This window comes from Phyllobates terribilis, unplaced genomic scaffold (genome assembly GCF_046119375.1).
Source record: "Phyllobates terribilis strain yellow unplaced genomic scaffold, ASM4611937v1 Scaffold_3__8_contigs__length_932513732, whole genome shotgun sequence".
Classification (NCBI taxonomy): domain Eukaryota; kingdom Metazoa; phylum Chordata; class Amphibia; order Anura; family Dendrobatidae; genus Phyllobates; species Phyllobates terribilis.
Window position 1 is genome coordinate 882,807,964 of NW_027362763.1, and position 22,394 is coordinate 882,830,357.

Here is a 22,394-nt window from a genome sequence, read left to right on the forward strand (position 1 = left end):
ACGGCCAGCCCCCCTCTCCCAATACTGGTGCCTGTCCGCTGGTGGGTCGAGAGAGCCCCCCTGTGGTGGAGGCAGCTCTAAGCTTTTTAATTTAAATTGTCCCTCTAATTTGAATGAATACACTTTAAATCCATTTACAAGGATCTATTGGAGGGCAAGTCTCATGCCAGCAGCCGCGTAATTCCAGCTCCAGTAGCGTCCACTAAAGCTGCTGCAGTTAAAAAGCTTTTATAAGGATCGAGCTCGGCTGTCCACCGCAAGGCATCCTAGTGCCAGTCCCAGCCCCTATGCCTTGGGGTGCCTCCTGATGCTCTTCACTGAGTATCCCGTGGTCCCGAAGCATTTCCTTTGAAAAAATTAAGTGTCCAAACTACAGGTGGTGTAGCTTGCTTAACAGCCGGGATAATCCGCTGACTAGCAGACACTGCTACTAGGCACAAAGTATTTCCTGGGCTAGATGCAGTTAAAAATTTGTAATTAGATACTCTCGTTGGATGCTGAGAAAGCATTCCATAGAGTCTCCTGGCACGCCATATAGGATTCTCTTAAAAAGCTTGGGGTAGGGGTCTAGGGGACCCTTTTATAGCCAAAATCACGGCCCTGTATCACAATACGTCACCTAGGCTGAAGATAAATGGAACTGTAGCACCGAGGGCTCGGTTGCTACAGACGTATTGCACCTCACCCAGAGGTGTGATATCTCACTCTCAGATAAGGATGGAGTGTGGATCAGGACCCGACACCTGCATGCATTACACCACATTGCCGTGGGGCAGGGCGACCAATATGCCCCTGAGATGGGCACGACAGTCCCTGTCCCTGGCTGGAGTGGGGGGAGGGAACACTGAGGAAGGGGAACCCTGCAGTGCAGGAGCAGGGAGGAAGCAGTTCCTGGGTGCATTGAGAAGGGAGTATAAAAGGTGGGCACCATCTTAGTTCAGTGCAGAGAAGTCCGAGCAGAAGTGGCAGGGAGCAGGGGCTCTGCATGAGCTCTGCTCCGGAGGCGGGCCTAGTAACAGAGGCCCAGGCCTGCAAGAGGGAGAAGGAAGGAAGAGGAGCGGAGAAGGCTCCAGGAACGAGGAATGAAGGGATCCCAGGGGTGCGGACGGGCGAGTCGCCACCGCACGCCCGAATCCACCTGCGTGGAGGGGTCAGGCCAAAGGGGGAGACCGGTCCCCGAACTAGTGGAGGCAGGAAACGACCCTCAGCTAGAAACCGGAGGCTCTGACATTTTATGTGGCGCAGCCCCTTGCTCCACCCGCTAGGAAGGCACCACATAGGGTCAGGGAAATTGGCGCCAAGTTTACCAAGAGGAGGCCCGAGGCAGCCGGACAGAAGTGTTGGTAAGAAAGGCCAGACAAAGGACACACAAAGGGGGTCCTGTGAAGCGCTCCAAAGTTATCTGGGAGTTGTCTGAGCCCCTCACCTGGTGAGCACAGTACGACGTGGGCAGCCGTTACCTGCAGACGTGGTCTGGATAATAAGAACTGTGAGTAAAGGCCCTGAACTGCATCACTGACTCCGTGTCGTTACTGCTGCTGCCCTGCACCATCACCCCCATCCTCCGCATACACTGCCCTGAGGCTATACTCCTCCCGTGGGGAGTTATGCTACGCTCTGCTGCACCCACAACACCAGCCTTAGCGGTCTGCCCTGTAGCGGCGGTTCACTCTGACCGCAATCCACGGGTGGCGTAGTCGGACATTTAAACATCAAAACCACATAAATAGTTCCGCCACTGGTTTGACCGCCCTGAGCCACGGAACCGGATCGCCGCCACGAAGACTACAACCACCAGCATCCACCAAAAAGGGTCCGGCTCCGGGTGTCCCAAGGCCCAGGGGGTGCGTCAGAACATTTTCATCACCTTTCACAATCACCAATGGGACAAGGCAGGGATGTCCGCTGTCCCCTCTCTTATACATCCTAGTGACGGAGCACCTGCTCTCATCAATTCGCCATAACCCCAATATTAGGTGGATTGAGGTGGGAGGCATCGAGTACAAGTGCTCTCTATTTGCTGATGATGTCCTAGTATATATCACTCAATCACATATATCCATCCCTGGTGTTATGGCTGAAATAGATCACTTTGTTACATGGTAAAATTTTAAAATCAATGCAGCGAAGTCTGAGGCCCTCGATGTCTCCCTCCCTAAATCCATATAGGATTCCATCCAGTCCAACTTTCCCTTTGCCTGGCCCTCACAAGGTATCAAATACTTAGGAATTCCTATTCATAGAGACCTCTCCCATCTATGTTATCTTAATTTTGGGCCCTTTATTGAACAATTCCATACAGACCACGGTTGGCAAGTTAGAACTGTAAGATTCACTACGTGAACCACTGGTGTTTTGTGGAAAAGCACATGTACACCGCGTTCCAAATTATTATGCAAAAAGTGTTTAGGAGTGATAAGGGAAGAATTTGTTTGTTTGTCAGTTAAACTCATTGATGGTGATGTGTGTCAGGGCTCTTTATATCACTGTAAGCAATTGCAGACACCTGTGCTAATTAGTTTGGCAGGTGTGTCCAATGAAAGGCAAGACTACTTAAGAAGGCTCTCTCACATTATTAAGCAGCCTACATTTTCTGCCAAAATGGGAAAGAAAAAGGATGTGTCGGCTGCTGAGAAGCAACAAATTGTGGAGTGTTTAGGTCAAGGCATGACTACAATCAACATTGTGCGATGATCAGGATGAAGTGTCTTGGCAATCAAGAAGTATGTAGCTGATTCACAGTACACACGTGTGCGTGCTGATAAGGGCAAATTGAGGACTCTTTCCTACAGGCAATTACGTCAGGTTGAAAGAGCAGCGGCAAAAAAGCCTTGTCATAGCAGCAGACAAGTTTTTGAAGCTGCTTGTGCCTCCAACGTCCCCCGAACAACAAGATGCAGGGTCCTTCAGAGGTTTGCAGCTGTGCATACGCCATCCTGTCGACCTCCTCTATCCACTTCACACAAGCAGAAACGGCTCCAGTGGGCCAAACATTACATGAAGACTGATTTCAAAACGGTTTTGTTCACGGATGAATGCCGTGCAGCGCTCGATGGTCCAGATGAATGGAGTGGAGGATGGCTGGTTGATGGACACCCCACGCAAACACGGCTACAGCGCCAACAAGGAGGAGGTGGAGTAATGTTTTGGGCTGGAATCATGGGGAGAGAGATTGTCGGCCCCTTTAGGATCCCTGAAGGCGCTAAAGATGAACTCCATAATGTATGTGGATTTTCTCAAACAGCACTTCCTGCCATGGTTCAAGAAGAAGAACCGTGTATTTCACAGCAAGATCATTTTTCTGCATGATAATGCACCATCTCATGCTGCACATAAAACATCTGCATCTCTGGCTGATATGGGCATAAAAGGGGACAAACTTATGGTGTGACCCCCATGCTCCCCTGACATCTACCCCATTCAGAACCTTTGGAGCATCATTAAAAGGAGTGTCTATGATGGCGGGAGGCAGTTCACATCTAAGCAACAGCTCTGGGAGGGTATTCTGTCCTCATGCAAAACAATTGAAGCAGAAACCATCCAAAACCTGACAAATTCAATGGACGAGAGAGTTCAGAAGCTCCTTTCGAACAAGGGGTCCTATGTGAAAATGTAACATCACCTAGAATAAAGTTTTGAGTTGAAAACTGTTTGATTTCAGTTTCTAACAACCTGCTAATGCTTATAATTTCAAAAATGACCATTTTTTTGGTCTTTATTAAAATGAAAAGGTTGATCGAAAAGTTTGGGGGATCTAAGAGTGTGGCAACCCAGTAGTCATGATTACTTCGAATTCTGACAATATGAGGGTCATGCTGCAGGTAGTGCAGCAAGAAGGCACTTATGTGTCTTGCGCATCTCGGAGCCCCAAAATTATTTTCCGGGCTAGATGCAGCTAAAAATTATTTTTAATTTTAAATCTGGTGAAGCTTATTATAGATGGCCTAATAGGATCAGTGCTGCACACTGCTACAAAGCCCAAATTATTTTCCAGTCAAGATACAGATAAACATGATTAGTAATTTGAAAGCTTAAAACGGTTGGTAGGGTGATTTTAACCAATCATCAAGCTTTTACTCTCCCCAGGATGACACAGGGGTAGAAAAGTCGTTTCGGATCCATGATTTGTTCATCTTTATGAACGCGAGTCTGTCTACATTATCAGTGGAGAGCCGCGTGCGCTTATCTGTCAGCACACCACCAGCAGCGCTGAACACACGTTCAGACAGAACGCTGGCTGCGGGGCATGACAAGATCTCCAAGGCGTAAGTGGCTAGCTCCGGCCATTTATCCAGATTGGAAGCCCAAAAAGAGCAAGGGTCCAGTGACACAGTCGTGGCTTCAATGTTTACTTGGAGATACTCCTGTACCATCGTCTCTAGGCGTTGACTATGTGTCAGACTTCTTGTCTCCTGTGGCCTTGCAAAGGATGGGCTAAAAAAGTGGTGAAATGATTCCGCAAAATTGATGTTACCAGCAGATACTGTGGTTCTGTTACGGTTTGAGTGCTGAACACTTGACGGTCCCACGGTTGGCAAGTTGGAACTGTGAGATTCACTACGTGCACCACTGGTATTTTGTGGAAAAGCACATGTAAGATTCTGCAACAGTCTCTGCTGATACTCCTGCATGCGTGCATCCCTTTCTATGGCAGGAATAATTTCTGCAAATTTACTTTTGTACCGGGGATCTAACAGTGTGGCAACCCAGTAGTCAGGATTATTTCTAATTCTCACAATTCGAGGGTCATGTTGCAGGTAGTGCAGCAAGAAGGCACTCATGTGTGTTGCGCATCCAGGAGCACCAAGTCCCTGTTGTGTTGGTGGCGAGGTAACAATCATGCTTCCTTCCTCTGTCCTCTCCCCCCAACCTCGCACAACAGAAATGTGATCAAGGTCTCCCTCATCTGATGAGTCTTCCATCAGTTCGTCCTCCACTTCTTCCTGGGCTCCTGCACCTTCCTCACTAGTTTGGCTGCTACCATGCGCCCTGGTAAAATCATCTCCCCCACCCTCACATGCCTGCCGCCTTGGTGCTGCCGACCGTCTGGACCTTGCAGATGTTAGCCCTTCCGCATACAACTCCTCCTCCTCTACTTCCTCCACCTCCTCTTGTGCCACCACCTGACTCCGAATTCTGTTTAACATGTGCTCCAGCATGTAAATCACCGGAATAGTCATGCTGATAATGGCATCGTCAGCACTAAACATCTTCGTCGCCATTTCAAAACTGTGCAGAAGGGTGCATAGGTCCCTGATCTGAGACCACTCCTCCAGCGTGATTTGCCCCACCTCTGAATCTCGTTGGCCCAGGCTATACGTCAGAACGTATTGCACCAGGGCTTGTCGGTGCTGCCACAGTCGCTGCAACATGTGCAGAGTTGAATTCCACCGGGTAGGCACATCGCATTTTAGCCGGTGAAGTGGCAGGTCCAACGACTTCTGTAGAGATGTAAGTCGCTGAGCTGCGGGATGCGAACGGCGGAAGTGAGCACACAGCGACCGTGCCCTCTGCAGAAGGCCATCTAGTCTGGGATAGTGGGCTAAAAATTGCTGGACAACCAGGTTCAACATGTGAGCCATACAAGGCACGTGTGTGACATTGCCCCGGCGAAGGGCCGCACCCAGGTTTGCAGCATTGTCGCACACGGCCTTCCCTGGTTTCAGGTCCAGTGGAGACAACCATTCATGAAATTGGTTCTCCAGAGCTGACCACAACTCCTCAGCTGTGTGACTCACATTTCCCAGACATTTCAATGTAAAAACCGCCTGATGACGTTGAGCCCTACTGCCAGCATAGTAAGGAGGTGTGCAGGATCCCTTCTGCGCAGTTAGAAAGCTTGGGGCATGACCAGACAGGCTTTGGGTGCAGGTGGAAGACCGAGAGGAGGTTGAGGAGGCAGAAGCAGTGGAGGAACTTTGACATAAAGAGGATTGACGCACAACTCGTGGGGACGGCAAGACTTGGACAGCAGCCCCTTGTCCTGCTGTCACCATAGTTACCCAGTGCCCAGTCAGCGACATGTAACGCCCCTGTCCATGCCTACTCGTCCAAGTGTCTGTGGTGAAATGCACCCTGTCACACACAGAGTTTCTCAAAGAAGCGGTGATGTTGTGTGGGACATGCTGGTGGAGCGCAGGCACACCTTTCTTTGAGAAGTAGTGCCGACTGGGCATCTGGTACTGGGGCACTGCGACGGACATAAGGTCTCGAAAATCCTCTGTGTCCACCAGGCGGAAAGGCAGCATTTCTGTAGCCAAGAGCTTGCAGATGGTGAAATTCAACCTCTTAGCTTTCTCATGGCTAGGAGGAAATGGTCTTTTACTTGTCCACATCTGAGGGACCGAGGGCTGGCTATTGTGCTTAGACGGGGTTGATAAGGGTGTCCCCGGCAAACTGCCGGTCTGTGAGGAAGATGCAGGCGGACATGTTAGGTTGCCTTGATCCAAAGGTGGTGCTATCGATGTCGGACAGTGCTCAAGACCAGCTGGTGTTACCACCACCAAAGAAAATGATGACCTGCCAATCACGCTGGCTGTTGCGGGTAAAGAGGTGGCAGGTCTGCGCCCCAAAACAGGTGTGACTGCTGTCCCCCCAGTCACAGAGGATGAAGAGGCCGCGGATGCACAAGATATGGCAGACGGTGGTTGGCCCGGCCGGCTAGGCCGCATTGTAGCACACTGAGCTTCCCACTGCAACTTATGCTTCATGTCCATGTGCCGGTTCATGCATGAAGTACTCAAACTATGTATTTTTTGGCCTCTACTTAGCTTTTGCTGACAAATGTTACAGATAACACGAGTTGGGTCATCTTTATCGATCTGAAAAAATGCCCAGGCTATGCAAGGCTTAGCACCCATGCGACCTGAAGAGCCACCACGACTTGTGGTGAGAGGCAGAGTTGTGTTTGAGGATGCAGTTGTTGACGTGCTTCCAGTACTACGTCTCTGTCCAGGAAGGCGCAACCTGACCTCGTCGTCACTAGCATCTTCCTCCACCTCCTCTGCTGACCTCATCTCTTGGCTGACTGTGGGTTGACAGTAAGTGGGATCTCCGACCTCATCATCATCACCCTGTGCGTTATCACACCCGTCGTCCTCAGAGCCAACCTGTTCCTGCCCTGACAAAAAACTAAAGTTGTCACTCCAATCAGGTATTTGAGTCTTATCATCGTCTTCCTCATTGTCTCCACCAACAGGAGTTACAGTTTGGGAATGAGGGTCTACATTATGGTCAGAACCTTCTGCGTCTGGTCCTGGATCCGACTCATAAAGATTCTGGGCATCAGTGCAGATCATTTCCTCGTCTGGATTCACAGAAGCGCTGGAGTCGACCTCTGATTCCCAGGCTATAGTATGAGTAAACAGCTCTGCAGACTCAACCATCTGTTCTACCTCATACTCAGACGGGCAGCTGGAGATTTGGGAGCTGTGAGGAAGCAAGTGCGATTTGGGTGACACCTTTGAGGACTGGAGTATTTGTGATGTTGAAGTTGATGTGGAGGAGAGCCCACTTAAAGGAGCACTTGATATCCGTTGAAGCACCTGCTGTTTTTGTGCCTCATCTGGAATTTGTAGCGATTGGCGTGGCCGTAAGAAAGGGATCTTATCACATTGTCCGCTAAAAGAAGTAGACATTTTAGTTTGGCTGGAAGATGGTCTTTCTTCTGCACCTACCCCACGGACACAACCTTTTTTCCCCTTCCCAACACGCCTATTCCCCTTTCCACCAGCAGCAGGCCTTTTTCCACTCATTTTGGTGGTTAACTAATTCACAACTCTGGAGTTGTTTGCACAAAAAAACAATGGATGGTAACCGAGCAGAGCTGAGTGGCCAAACTGTGGTATTAGGCCAAAACTATTGGCTGGGTTAGATGCAGAAAAAAATTATTTTTAATTTGCAACCTGATGGAGGTCAGTATAGATGGACTAATAGACCAAGTCCCACACACCGCTAGAAGCCCAAATATTTTTTCAGAGCTAGATGCAGAAAATTTTTTTATTCAATTTGCAACCTGATGGAGGTCAGTATAGATGGACTAATAGACCAAGTCCCACACACTGCTAGAAGCCCAAATATTTTTTCAGAGCTAGATGCAGAAAAAAAATATTTTTAATTTGCAACCTGATGGAGGTCAGTATAGATGGACTAATAGACCAAGTCCCACACACTGCTAGAAGCCCAAATATTTTTTCAGAGCTAGATGCAGAAAAAAATTATTTTTAATTTGCAACCTGATGGAGGTCAGTATAGATGGACTAATAGAACAAGTCCCACACGCTGCTAGAAGCCCAAATATTTTTTCAGAGATAAATGAAGAAAAAAATTATTTTTAATTTGCAACCTGATGGAGGTCAGTATAGATGGACTAATAGACCAAGTCCCACACACTGCTAGAAGCCCAAATATTTTTTCAGAGCTAGATGCAGAAAAAAATTATTTTTAATTTGCAACCTGATGGAGGTCAGTATAGATGGACTAATAGAATGATGCTATGCCCAAAAGATTTTACTTCACTAGGTGCAGTAAAAAAATTGGTATTCTATACACAGGTGGTATATCTTGCAACACAGATAGGCTACTCCACTGACTAACACACTCTGCAATAGGCCAAAAAGGATTAGCTTTGCTAGATTCAGCCAAATGCTGTGAAAAAAACTTGCACAGCACTGGCACAGACCTGCCTGGCAAAAACTGATAGGAACTGATGTAACCTAGTCCTGAAAAGGACTCCAATTACAATTAGTCTTTACTCCCACAATCTATCTATTTAAGAGCACAGACCTGCTTGATAAAAGTCGTAGGAAATGCTGTAACCTAGTCCTTAAAAGGACTGCAATCACAACTATTCCCTACTCCCAAGCTATCTGTATATTTGTGCGAAAATTGGCTTGAAATTAACAAGGTATAGCGCACACAGGAACAGCGGTGCCGTCTAACACGCAGCTGCAGCAGTGAGAAAATGGTGGCGACGGGGAAAATGGCTTGGTCTTATAGGGCAAGGACATGTGACATACACTGCCAATCACACATGCCCTTGCTTGTGTGAAAAAAAGCACTTCGCTCCGTGTGTGCGCTGCTGATAGGCTGACAGATTGCACCTCCCCACTGCAAATGCGGGAAAGAGAAAAAAAAATGGAGATCTTCATTGTTCCTGCAGAGATCCATCCCCTGCCCCTCCCCCCGCCCCGCTGTACACTCAAACTGCGTATTAACATTAATTTTCATCATTACTGAGAAAAAATCCAGTTATGATTTTGGTGCACGAACAGTTATCGAACATAACCTCGAACAGCCGAATTTTTCTCAAATTGTTCGTGTTCGCCAACCGGCTCGAACACCGCCCAAAACAGCTCGAATTTGAGATTGGCGAACAGTTCGAGTAGAACAACGCTCATCTCTACTAATGATAAACAGCTAGAGGGTCAATTTTCAACTACGTTACAAGACTGTATGAAAAGAGCAAGTTAGAGAGGCAGAGTCTCTCAAAAGCAAAAATGGTCAGAGGTTCACCAATCTAACAACTGCATCTAAAAATGATGGAACAATTTCAGAAACATGTTCCCCAACGTAAAAACTGCAAAGACGTTGGATATTTAACAACTGCAGCACATAATATCAAGAGAGTCAGATTCTGGAGAAATGCATGTAACCAAGGGACAAGGCAGTCAGTCAATATTGGATGCTCGCAAACTATATGTACTCAGAGGTCCCTGCATTAAAAACAGGCAAGATTCCATGAAGAAGAGTTTGGGTGAACCGGCCGCCTGCAGTCCAAACCTTTCACCAGCTAAGACGACCCAGGACTGTTGAACATTTAGAATCCTACATCAGGCAAGAATGGGACAACATTCCTCACATTGCTCAAAACTTCAGCAATTGGTCTCCTCACTTCCCAGAGGTTTATAGGCTGTTGTATGAAGAACACAATGGTAGACATGGCACAATCCTCTATTTTGAGTTGTGCTGCTGGCATAAATGTCTAAAGGATTTTTTTTTAAATTACCGTATTTTTCGGACTATAAGACGCACCAGACCATAAGATGCACCTAGGTTTTAGAGGAGGAAAATAGGAAAAAAAATATTTAAGCAAAAAATGTGGTCATGATGCCCTGTTATAGGGGAGGGAGTCTGCTGCTGACACTGGTATTGGGGTAATGTCCCCTAATTCTGTTAATATCCTCCATCTTGGTATGTATGGCCCCTCCTTCCTGGTATACATGGCCCCCATCCCATCTTGGTATACGTGGCCCACATCCCCATCCTGGAATGCATGGCACTCCTTGATCCCCCAGCCTGGTATTCATGGCACCCCTTGATCACCCATCCTGGTATGCATGGCACTCCTTGATCCCCCATCTTGGTTTGTATGACACCTCTTGAGCCCCCATCCAGGTATGCATGGCACCCCTTGATCCCCCATTCTGGTATGTATGGCACCCCATGAGCCCCCATCCAGGTATGCATGGCACCCATTGATCACACATCCTGGTATGTACGGCCCCCCTCATCCCCATCCTGGTATGCATGGCACCCCTTGATTCCCTATTCTGGTATGTATGGCACCCCATAAGCCCCCATCCAGGTATGCATGGCACCCCTTGATCACACATCCTGGTATGTATGGCCCCCCTCATCCCCATCCTGGTATGCATGGCACCCCTAGATTCCCCCATCCTGGTATGCATAGCACCCCTTGATCCCCCACTCTGGTATGTATGGCACCCCTTGAGCCCCCATCCAGGTATGCATAGCACCCCTTGATCACACATCCTGGTATGTATAGCACCCCTTGAGCCCCCATTCAGGTATGCATGGAACCCCTTGATCACACATCCTGGTATGTATGGTCCCCCTCATCCCCATCCTGGTATGCATGGCACCCCTTGATACCCCATCATGGTATGCATGGCACCCCCCTGATCCCCATCCTGGTATGCATGGCACCCCCCTGATCCCCATCCTGGTATGCATGGCACCCCCCTGATCCCCATCCTGGTATGCATGGCACCCCTTAAGCCCCCATCCTGGTATGTATGGCACCCCTTGAGTCCCCATTCTGGTATGCGTGGCATCCCCCTTGATTACCCATCCTGGTATGCATGGCACCCCTTGATTCCCGATCCTGGTATTCATGGCACCCCTTGAGCCCCCATCCTGGTATGCTTGGCACCCCTTGAGCCCCCATCCTGGTATGCTTGGCACCCCTTGAGCCCCCATCCTGGTATGCTTGGCACCCCTTGATTCCCCCATCCTGGTATGCTTGGCACCCCTTGAGCCCCCATCCTGGTATGCTTAGCACCCCTTGAGCCCCCATCCTGGTATGCTTAGCACCCCTTGATCCCCCATCCTGGTATGCATGACACCCCTTGAGCCCCCATCCTGGTATGCATGGCACCCCTTGAGCCCCCATCCTGGTATGCTTGGCATCCCTTGATCACACATCCTGGTATGTATAGCACCCCTTGAGCCCCCATTCAGGTATGCATGGAACCCCTTGATCACACATCCTGGTATGTATGGCCCCCCTCATCTCCATCCTGGTATGCATGGCACCCCTTGATACCCCATCATGCTGCCCACAAAAAAATAAATAAACAATCATACTCACCTCCTCTCTCCTCCAGTGCTATCCCGCTCTGTTGCTGACACTCTTACTGTGTGAGCCGCGCATGGCGTCCCCGCCATGCGCCCTGACACACTGTGAGAGCACGTACACTGTACGGCAGCGCGGCTCCTGCTGCTGCGGTCAGTGTGCCTGCTATTAAAGACCATGGATATTCACTACAACCCATGGGAGTGGGTTGTAGTGCATATTCATGAGCTTTAATAGCGGGCACACAGACCACAGAGTGCAGCAGGAGCCACGCTGCAGTACAGTGTGCCGGCTATTAAGGAAAATGAATATTCCCTGCTCCCCATGCCCATGGGCGTGGGGGCAAGGGAATATTCATTTTCTTTAGTAGCAGGCACAGCGCAGGCTGCAGCCGCCGGCTGCTGCCTCCTGTGCCCCCCTGATCCCCCAGACCTCCTACCACGCAGAGCCACAGTATATACAGGGAGATAGTATTCGGACTATAAGACGCAGCACCCCCCACTTTCCTCCAAAATTTTTGAGGAAAAAAGTGCGTCTTATTGTCCGAAAAATACGGTAAATGGAAAAAGGTCTAACTTTCACCTTCTGATCCGTGTTCTATATTCCATGGAGAAAAAAATATGGCTATAAGATTTCCACTAGAATCTCCATGAATTCTAAGTAAAAGGTTCTGAAATGTCACGTTGGTATAAAACTGTGGTCATGCACGTGCACGACACTCCATTCATTCTCTATGCAACTGCCAGAGATCGTAGACTTTTTTATATATGTGAATGTGTGTGGGGTGTGTGGGATGTGTGCCTGTATATAGGGGGCTCATATTATATATGTATATAAGGGGTTGTCCGCCAGTTTAATTCTCCTCAATATTAAGTGATATAATTATTATACACTCAGATTAACTGTAGTTAATATTAAACGTTGAACAGAATTTCAGCCTATTGGTTCGGCCGTCCACAACAGTCACGGTCTCTCATGTGCTCCTCAGGAAAATTAATTGCCTAATCCCGCTTTAGTCTATGTAAAAAAAAACGTAGTTACTTACCAGTAATGGGATTTCTCAGAGCCCATGACGGCACCACGGAGAGAGGGGATCCACCCTTCAAGGACAGGACACCTACAGATAAAAGGGCGGTACCTCTCTCCCACATCAGTTTATAGAGCATGAGAGGACCACCAGATTAGTAACACAAAATTTAACATTTCAAGAACTTATCAGAAACACCATGTGGCTACAAATAGTCAACTAATAAGTGTGTGCATCCACACATGAAGGGAGGGAATGTACGGGTGCGTCATCGGCTCTGAGAAATCCCGTTACCGGTAAGTAACTACGTCTTTCTCCTTCCCCCATGACGGCACCACGGAGAGAATTACAGAGAAGTGAATCATTAGAGGGGGACCACAGCTTCCAGAACCCTTCTCCCGAAAGTAAAGTCTGAAGAAGAGGTTAAGTCTAGCCGGTAGTGACTGAAGAAAGTAGAGGGGGAAGACCAGGTTCCCGCTCTACATATCTGCTCTATTGTGGCATCTGCCTTCTCCGCCCAGGAGGCTGCCACCGCTCTTGTAGCGTGGGCCTTCAGTTTCTCCGGGACAGCTTCCCCGCGTGAGGAGTACGATAGTGTGATGGCTTCCCTTATCCATCTGGCCAGCGTGCCCTTAGAAGCTTTTTTTCCCCTTACGAGGGCCCTGAAAGCAAACAAAGAACTATCCCGCCTACACACTTGTGTCGCCTCTAGGTAACGGATCAGGCACCTCCTGACATCTAGCATATGCAAGTCTCTCTCTTTCTTGTTCCTAGGATTGGGGCAAAAAGAAGGGAGCGTGATTTCCTGAGACTTGTGGAATCTTGACGCTACTTTTGGCAGGTAGGCAGGCTCAGTTCTCAGAGTAACCCTATCCTCCAAGATTTGTGTGAAGGGAGGGCCTGCAGATAGGGCCTGAATATCACTGACCCTACGTGCAGATGTGAGAGCTACTAAAAGCGCTGTCTTGAGGGATAGGTTTTTAGGGACGCTCCTTACAGAGGTTCAAAAGGGGCCTTTGTTAAAGCTGAAAGGACCAAGTTTAAATCCCAAGGGGCAGTATTCTGAGAGGGGATGGGTCGGGATCTGGATGATGCCTTAATGAACCTAGATACCCATCTATCCCTGGCCAGATCAAAGTTGTATAGGGCTCTCAGCACCGCAACTTGGCCTTTCAAGGTACTTGTGGCCAGGCCCTGTTCCAAACCCCATCTAAGAATTCTAGGATAGCTGTTAATGAAACCTCCCCTCCTAGCCAGGAACCTGAGACTGAAAGGAACTTCCTCCAAGTTTTCCCGTAAAATTTGGTGGTCACGGGTTTCCTACTTTGAAGTAGTGTGGTGATGAGCTTTGGGGAAAATCCTTTGTCCTTCAGAAGAGCCCTCTCAAATTCCAGGCTGTCAAGTGTAAGATTGATGCCTGAAGATGAAGTACCGGACCCTGCGAAAGAAGGTCCAGAATAACCCATGGGTCAGAGATTGACATCATCCTCAGCCAAGAAAACCACGCCCTCTTTGGCAAGAAGGGGGCTATTAAGATTACTCTTGCTTTCTCTTCCCTGATTTTCCTCAGAACAGCTGGAATCAGGGCAGTCGGAAGAAAAGTGTAAGCTAGAGGCTGACTCCATGGGATCATAAAGGCATCTAAAGTTATAGGGTTCCCTTTTGGGTCTAGAGAGCAGAATGAGTCAGTTTTCTTGTTCCCACTGTTGGCGAACAGGTCTACGGAAGGACGTCCCCACATTTGTACAATCTGACGGAAAACTGACTGATTTAACTCCCACTCGCCCTGTCTTAGCTGTGTCCAGCTCAGGAAGTCTGCCGTGCGATTTTCTATCTTTTTTATGTGCAGGGCTGATCGGGATTGTAAGTTTTCCTCGGCTAATTGAAATATGACCTCCGTCGCTTGCATCAGAGAATGGGACCGGGTACTCCCCTGGTGGTTCAGGTATGCTACTACTACCCTGGTGTCCCGTCTCTTCCTGTTTCTTTTTGCGCTGAGCTGGTGGCGGTGGTGGCGACTGAGGATGCAGCACTTGCACCTCAGGTAGCTCCTGGTCACTCATCCTTCAAGACAGCGTGCCAGAGTTTCAGAGAAGCATTTACTGGCGCTCTCAGCTATCTTTTAAGGCTCTGGGAGTCCCTCTCATAGCACTTGTGGTGTTCCGGTGCGCCCCTCCTCCCCCGTACCTGCAAGGGGATGCTCGCGCCTGCGCAGACTGGTTTCCCAGTCATGCTTTGCGGTACCGCGTCATCATGAGGCGCCCGGCACCCCCGCGGTAGCACCCGGAACTTCTCAGATCGCAGCCGGGCAGCGCCGCGATCACACCTGCCTCAGCCAGGGGGATCCACAACAGCAAGCCTCAGCGGGCCCCGACAGGCACCTCTCCTCTTCGTCTGGACCCCCCCACACACACACTAAAGGCCTCTGACCCCAGCGGTGGTGCATCAGGGCACCGCATCAGCCGAGGCAGGGAACACCCGCTGCCTGGATCGGACTGGCCGGGCCTGGCTTCCAATGACGCTCATCTTCTGGCACCCCGCAGGTATGCCTCCTTTGGGTACTGTAGGATCCTGTTAAGGACAGGAAACCAACTGATGCGGGAGAGAGGTACCACCCTTTTATCTGTAGGTTTCCTGTCCTTGAAGGGCGGATCCCCTCTCTCCGTGGTGCAGTCATGGGGGAAGGAGAACATAATTGTATCCTTTACCCTAGTCAATCACGTGACTAACCCAGAGATTGCTGCAGCCAAAATAAAGCCCTGGCTAGTATATGAGGTCTTGTAACACAATTTATCCAACAACTCAGGGAGCATGATCAAAGTTTGAAAGGTCTGTATCTAAGTTTTATCTTTCTTGGAGACAATGCTGTCTTAAATTCATTAATCTGGTGGCAGGTTACCTCTAGTACAGAGTTCCCCAACCGTTCTGCCTTGGGCCGATGTCTTGCTGTGAGCGGCTTTCCAGGGGCCGCGGCAATGTTCCTGAAGCGGTGATCTACAGGAAAATGGCCGCCAAAGCTGGCGCATGCGCTCTGCCATGCAGACAGCCATTTTCTTGTAGATCACAGCTTCAGAAAGATGGCCGTGGGCACTAGAAGCCGCTCACAGCAAGATACTAGGCCCCAAGGCACCAGGCATCAGGCCCCCAGCCAGGCTCCAGCCAACAGCCAAATACCGGCCCCCAGCCAGGCACTGGCCCCGCAGCATCTCACCCCTTCTGCTGCAGCCACCGGGTTCCTGAGGGAGGGCCCTGCGATCCTGCTTCACCACCACCGCAACTCCCCGCTGCTGGAGCACTGGCTTATCGCATCCAAGGTCCGCAGCATTCCTCCACTTCCGCCGGCTTCCTGAAGGACCCTGGCTCCTGTGACCCTCGCTCCACCGCCCCCCCCCCCCCAGGTAAGATACCTCCTATTCAGACTACAAGACGGACCCCCATCTTATAAAAAAATATTTTTTCCTATTTTCCACCCCAAAATTTGGGGTGCGTCTTATGATTCGGTGCGTACTATGGTAATTTATAATCAGCACCTGCATGGAGTCATTTAACAGGTGGATGTTGTGCGGTAACCTTGAGTGGAACTTTTTTTTTAACCAATATTTAATAGTAATGCTACATTTCATCGGATTGTAGAACTTACTTGAAAGTATTTAATGCGACCACAACTGGAACACCAAAGTGCTGAGCAATCTGGATCTGCTTCTGTAGATTGCAGCAGCCATCCTGAACCAGCTGGAGATTCTGTAGGTAGACAAGAAAGATTAATTCTCTCTATATACACAGATCATGTGCCTCTTCTGGATAACAAAAAAAAGTCTTTGTTTGCATGCCAAATGTGAATTATTAATAACTTGTGTTCAACGTAGCTAATGCTTGAGCATATGGCTAGGCTGAGGCTTTCAAGCATGCTGCATGAGACCTGCTATCAATCTGTTGCCAAATATCTCATTTATATCACATTATGCCAGTGCCAATACTTGCCTGCAATATTATACCAAGCAAGTACTGGTGTGAAGACTTGTTCCAAGTCATAGCTCCATCTACAGTGGATGCTTCATTGTATTCAAGAATTTATGTGCAGTAGTTTATTATCCCAGTAATTCATTATATATTAGGGTAAAGGATGTAATTAAATCATTAATACATATCATAGATTTATATGATATGCTAAAAGGAGATGTCCACAACTGGAAAACCCAAACGCAATCACTTCAGGGCCCAACTGAAAATAATTATTATTTATATAGTGCCAACAATTTCTGCAGCAGTTTACAATTAAGCAGGGAGATGTACAAACAATAAAGACATTACAGAGTGTAGGACAGCAGGAGGTAAGGTTCTGGATGGTATATATGTGTCAGTAATGTAAGCTGTACCAGTAACAGAGGGTTAAATGTGACTGGATTTTGGGTCCAGGTTTTTTGAGTAACCAAAAGAACCTGGTTGGAAAAAGTCGATCCTATGATCTAGTCCGTGGTTTATAGGCCTATAAACAGCAGCTGGGTTAGCTCAACAGTGTGGAGCATGTTGAGACTGGAGGAAAGCAAAGCTCTGCAAAGAGGTGTGCTGGAGGCAAACAAAGGTGTTTGGTGAATGCATTTAATATAAGTGTGAGCTGCTGCTGGGAATACAGAGGTTGGTGAGGCTGCTATATTTATGTTGTTTCATTCTGGCTGAAGAAAAGGACTGTATGTTATCTACCGATACTGAAGGGAGGCTGTTTTTGTTTTGGAGCTGTAAAATTTATGATGGACAATAAACTTTATGCTGTTTTGAAATAAAACACTGACACGTGTATCCAAGCAGCTACTAGAGAGCCTGAACCCCTACAAGAGTAACAAATAGTTCAATAGTTATAGGAGGCGTGAGGGCCATGCTCACAAGCATAAACTCTATAAGGAAATAGGGTTTACGCATTAAGTAAAAAGTGATTCTCACGTATGGTGCTGCCATCATTATAATAAATAGGGCATTTCAAATAATTCTGTATGATCCGGTCATCAGCCTGTATCTGTCTAGGTACAGTTACCAAGTGCTATTGGGTTCATGGAGGATGTGTATCACTTCATTACCACATAAATCAGAAGCAGCTGGTCAGCTACAACTTTAATTATTTCGTCAGAGCAGACGGATGTCCATTCCGACAGAATATTGATGAGCTGCAGCCAACCAGCAACAGATTAATGTTGTGTCAGATGATCACTGCAGTAATCAGCGGCCATTGACTGGCTACTGGTCAGCTACAGACTTTACCATTTCTTCAGGCTGACTGATGGTGTCACATAACTACAGCAATCAATGTCACAAGTCGCGCCAGGAAAAGCATTGCTGGAAAAGTGCTGCTGCGATAGAGGAGCATGGTTTTTATTTTCTATGGGACTGTGAAGTGAATAAAAGGGATCTTGCACTACTGGACAGCCCCTTAAAGAGATCACCCATAAGCCTTTTAACATAATACACTTACAGAAACTGTCAACAACTTAGAAGGTCTTCTATGTACAAATACATGTAACGGCCCACCATCTTTGTCTCATCAGTAAGTTGCAAAGTTAGAGTGGTGAGAGATATAGTTTGCCTATCTTGGCTTTTGTTGTGGCATATGGGTTATATAGCTTTCAGCTACAGAGGGGAACAACATTCACCCTGTTGGATATTGTTGTTACTTTGAGGTATGTTTTTAATTCATTGTTTGTAATCTTTAAAAAAAAGAAATGAAAATAAACTAGGGCAAAATGGTGACATAACATCAAAGTCATTTTGCCACACTGGAAAGAGTGATAGAAATCAAAAGTAGCAGCATCCTGAGCATTGTCAGAAATCCCTCCCTGCTGATCTCTGAACAGCCTCTCACAATCAGAACTTAAGATGGAGTCAGCAGGACAATGCAATCTCATGCCATGCAGCCACAAGTCACACACCAAATACTCCATAGCGGACCAGACCACAAAACCTAATTACAATTTTATACATTTGCTTTCCTAATTGTATTTCTAGGGTTTAGTTTTTAACCAACCTTATAATAAAGCAAATCTGGCTAAATACCTACACTGTGCGTCAGCCTACCGCGATTAATGAGCACATGAATTCCACTACTGTTATACACAAAAAATGTGGGGTACTTGGAATAATGGCATTCATATATTCATTAATGGCTATGTAAAGGTTTCCAACAGAAACTGAAAAAGGACGATCTAGAGGCCATATTGTAAAACTACATTAATCTTTATTAGTATCAAAAATCAATCACAGGGCCTGGAAGTGAACAGAGCACAATACAAATGGCTATGCATAGAGGCGCGCAGCAGTGAGGATACATAATAGAAACAGTAAGAAAAAGAGTATAATTCATATAGATATGTATCCCCCTACACATCCAGGGATCAATGGATATAATGAGTATAAGAATGAGCAAGTATAAATTGATCTTAGTATAGTATGTCACTCTTAAGGGTAGTATTGAACCACTTCAGTATGTGCAAGGCTGTATATACCCACATACTGGTCAGTCATTATAGGGTAAAGCACTTGTGGAACGACATATTACAGCTAACACTGGTCCATATATGTACCCATACAAATTAAGGCTTTCCTATATCAAGCAGAAGCCTGAGAGCGATGACAAAATGGAGGGGATAAGTGTGTACTTCAAACTGCCGCGGCCGTCCCTTTTAACGCGCGTTTCGGAACCCTTCGTCAGGGGGCATGCTAGGTATGGGTAGCAGCTGTTTAAGTAAGGGTAACATATGACGTCGCGGCCCGGAAGTGACGCATGCGTCTCTGCGGTAACCGCAATGCCAGCCGGCGTCTGCGTCATGTATCACGTGTGCACTACGTGACCCGACGTCAGAAGGCACAAGGAGACAATGGAGAGCCGGCGGGGACCGCAGCACCGCAGCGCGCATGCGTGCAAGTTTTTGGCGATTGGCCATGATATTTAGTCCGAATAAATGGTAGGATCCTAGTATCGTACTACTGTGATTGATATATGAGATATATATTGCTCCCCCTACTATGGTTCCTATGAATTTCATCTATGTAAAAGTTTGTACATTGGCCACAGTGTTACAGTGGCTTGCGAAAGTATTCACCTCACCCCTCCCACCTTGCCATTTTTCCTGTTTTGCTACCTCACAACCTGGAATTTTCAGTGTTTGAGGGTTCGCATCAGTTCATGTAAAGAACATAGCTACAACTGTGAACATTTGGTTTTCTTTTTATTGTGAAGCAAACAATAAATAAGACAAAATAACTGAAAACTTCAATGTGCATAACTATTCATCCCCCTAAAGTCAGTACTTTTTAGAGCCTCCTTTTCTGTCAATTACAGCAACAAGTCTTTGGATAAGTCTTAGAGTTCACATCTGGCCACTGGGATTTTTGCCCATTCTTCAAGGCAAAACTGCTCCAGTTCCTTCAAGTTAGAGGTTTCCTCTGGTGAACAGCAATTTTCAAGTGTGACCACAGATTCTCAATTGGATTAATGTTACACGCACGCCGCTAGGTTCAGATAGGGGCAAGACAGGTTACATGAATTCTTTGGAATCCTGGGGGAACAGTTACTCAGGGCGACCATAGACCATGTGCTGCAGCTTCTCTCAGGCACACAGGGGTATTGACTCTCAGGCACAGACACGTAGGTTGTTTCACTTTCTGACCAGACACACTTGACAAGAGTCCTCAAACGGTAGAACAGTAGCATTTAATAAGAAGCCACACAGCCAGTGCTAGTTAAGTCTAATGAGAAACAGGCTCCAGTGACAAAACAATACAGTTTCCTTAGCAGCACAGCAGTTCACAGTCTTCCCAGCAGTACAGGACAGCACAGTTCTAATGCAAAGGCACATTAATGAACACAGCATTCTTTACAGTACAGTGAGATGGAGGAGAGGGGGAGGGTTTGCTGAGGGAGATGATCCCTGTGACACCATTTCTTCCAGTCCTTATCTTTATTACTGACAATACTCTGCACAGCTAGTTCAGGAACTCTACCTGACCTGTGCTTAGCTTCACTCCTGACTTGAATCCTTTTCACTTGAAGGGGTGCTTCTGTGAGATACAGAACACACACACACACACACCACCTTTCTCTTCAGCTCCAGCCAGACAGTAAACAACTTCCCCACAATCCCCCTGGGGCTCTGCTAAAACACCCCCCTTCTCCTGTGACTGTGTTAACCCCTCTAGTTGCTGGATGCTTTTAAAGCACCAGCACTACTTCTGCATGTCACACTCTGCAAAAGCACTACTTCTGCATGTCACATTAAGGTCTGGGCTTTCACTAGGCCACTCCAAACATTTACATGTTTCCCCTTAAACCATACTCGAGTGTTGCTTTAGCAGTATGCTTTGGGACATTGTCTTGTTGGAAGGTGACATTCCATCTTGGTCTCAAATCACAGAAAAAGAGGTTTTGTGCAAGAATATCCCTGTATTTTGCACCATCCACCTTCCCCTTGATTCTGACCATTTTCCCTGTCCCTGCTGCTGAAAAACATTCTCACAGCATGATGCTGCCACTCTACCATGTTTTACTGTGGAGATGGTGTTCTTGGGGTGATGAGCGGTGTTGGTTTGGCGCCAGACATAGCGTTTACCTTGTGGCCAAAAAGTTTAATTTTGGTCCTATTTGACCACAGCACCTTCCTCCATACATTTGGGGAGTCTCCCACATGCCTTTCGGCAAACTCAAAACGAGCCTTTCAATTTTTGTGTGTAAGTAAAGGCTTTTTTCTGCCCACTCTTCCATAAAGGCCACCTCTATGGAGTGTACAGCTTATTGAGGTCATATGGAAAGATACTCCAGTCTCTGCTTGGGAACTCAAGCTCCTTTAGGGTTACTTTTGGTCTCTGTGCGGCCTTTTTCTTGGCAGGTTTGGTGTGGTACCATGTCCTTTCCAATTGATGATAATGGATTTGATGGAACTCCGGCGGATCATCAGAGATTGTGATTTTTTTTTCTTCAATAACCCAACCCTGACTTCTACTTCTCAACAACTTTGCCCTGACTTGTATGGAGACCTCCTTGGTCTTCATGGTGTTTGGTTAGTGGTGCCTCTTGCTTAATGGTGCTGCAGTCTCTGTGGTCTTTCAGAAAAGGTATACACTAACTGACTATGTGACACTTAGATTGCACACAGGTGGACTTCCTTTCACTAAGCATATGACTTATGAAGGTAATTGCTTGTACCAGAAATGTTTAGGGGCTTCATAGCAAAAGGAGTGAATACATATGCACATGCCAATTTTTAGTTATTTGATCCCATAAATTTAATTTATGCCTATATTTTTTGTCACTTCACCTACTTAGACTAGTGCATCACACACAAATCGAATTACAAAAATAAGTAACTACAGGTTGTAATGTAACAAAATAGGTAAAAAGCCAAGGGGGTGAATACTTCCGCAAGCCATTGTGCACCTGCATATTAATTTAATACTATAAGTGTGCAGGCCCATTTTGAGGCAATATGCACAACTGTCCAATTAAAATATCTTTGAAACACTAGCACTTTCTTGAGACCAGATATATTGCTGGTTTCCAAGAAAAATGGCTTGCACAATAATTCCTGAGAATGTGGTCTACGTGACAATGGCAAATTATACTTTTCCATATATTTCACAGTAAAGCAAATTCAATTGAAATCCCCCAATATAATCCAATCCTATTAAAATAAATACTTTAAAAGTGTCTTAGAGTGTCTTTTAAGACCTGTCAGATGGCACAGGCCCTGATAGGACAATAGACCCAGCACAATGTAACAAAAATATACA

At 47.1% G+C, this 22,394-nt stretch overlaps 1 protein-coding gene across 4 annotated transcripts in view; it reads right to left on the minus strand.

Annotated features, from left to right (window-relative positions):
* The window catches only part of MTHFD1L (methylenetetrahydrofolate dehydrogenase (NADP+ dependent) 1 like), a 267,649-nt gene that overhangs the window by 121,988 nt on the left and 123,267 nt on the right, over positions 1–22,394 (minus strand). For all 4 annotated transcript variants that reach the window (XM_073672671.1, XM_073672673.1, XM_073672670.1 and 1 more), the window contains one exon: positions 16,264–16,364. In XM_073672671.1, coding sequence (XP_073528772.1) covers positions 16,264–16,364 — 101 coding nt within the window. The remainder of the gene's footprint in view (positions 1–16,263; positions 16,365–22,394) is intronic.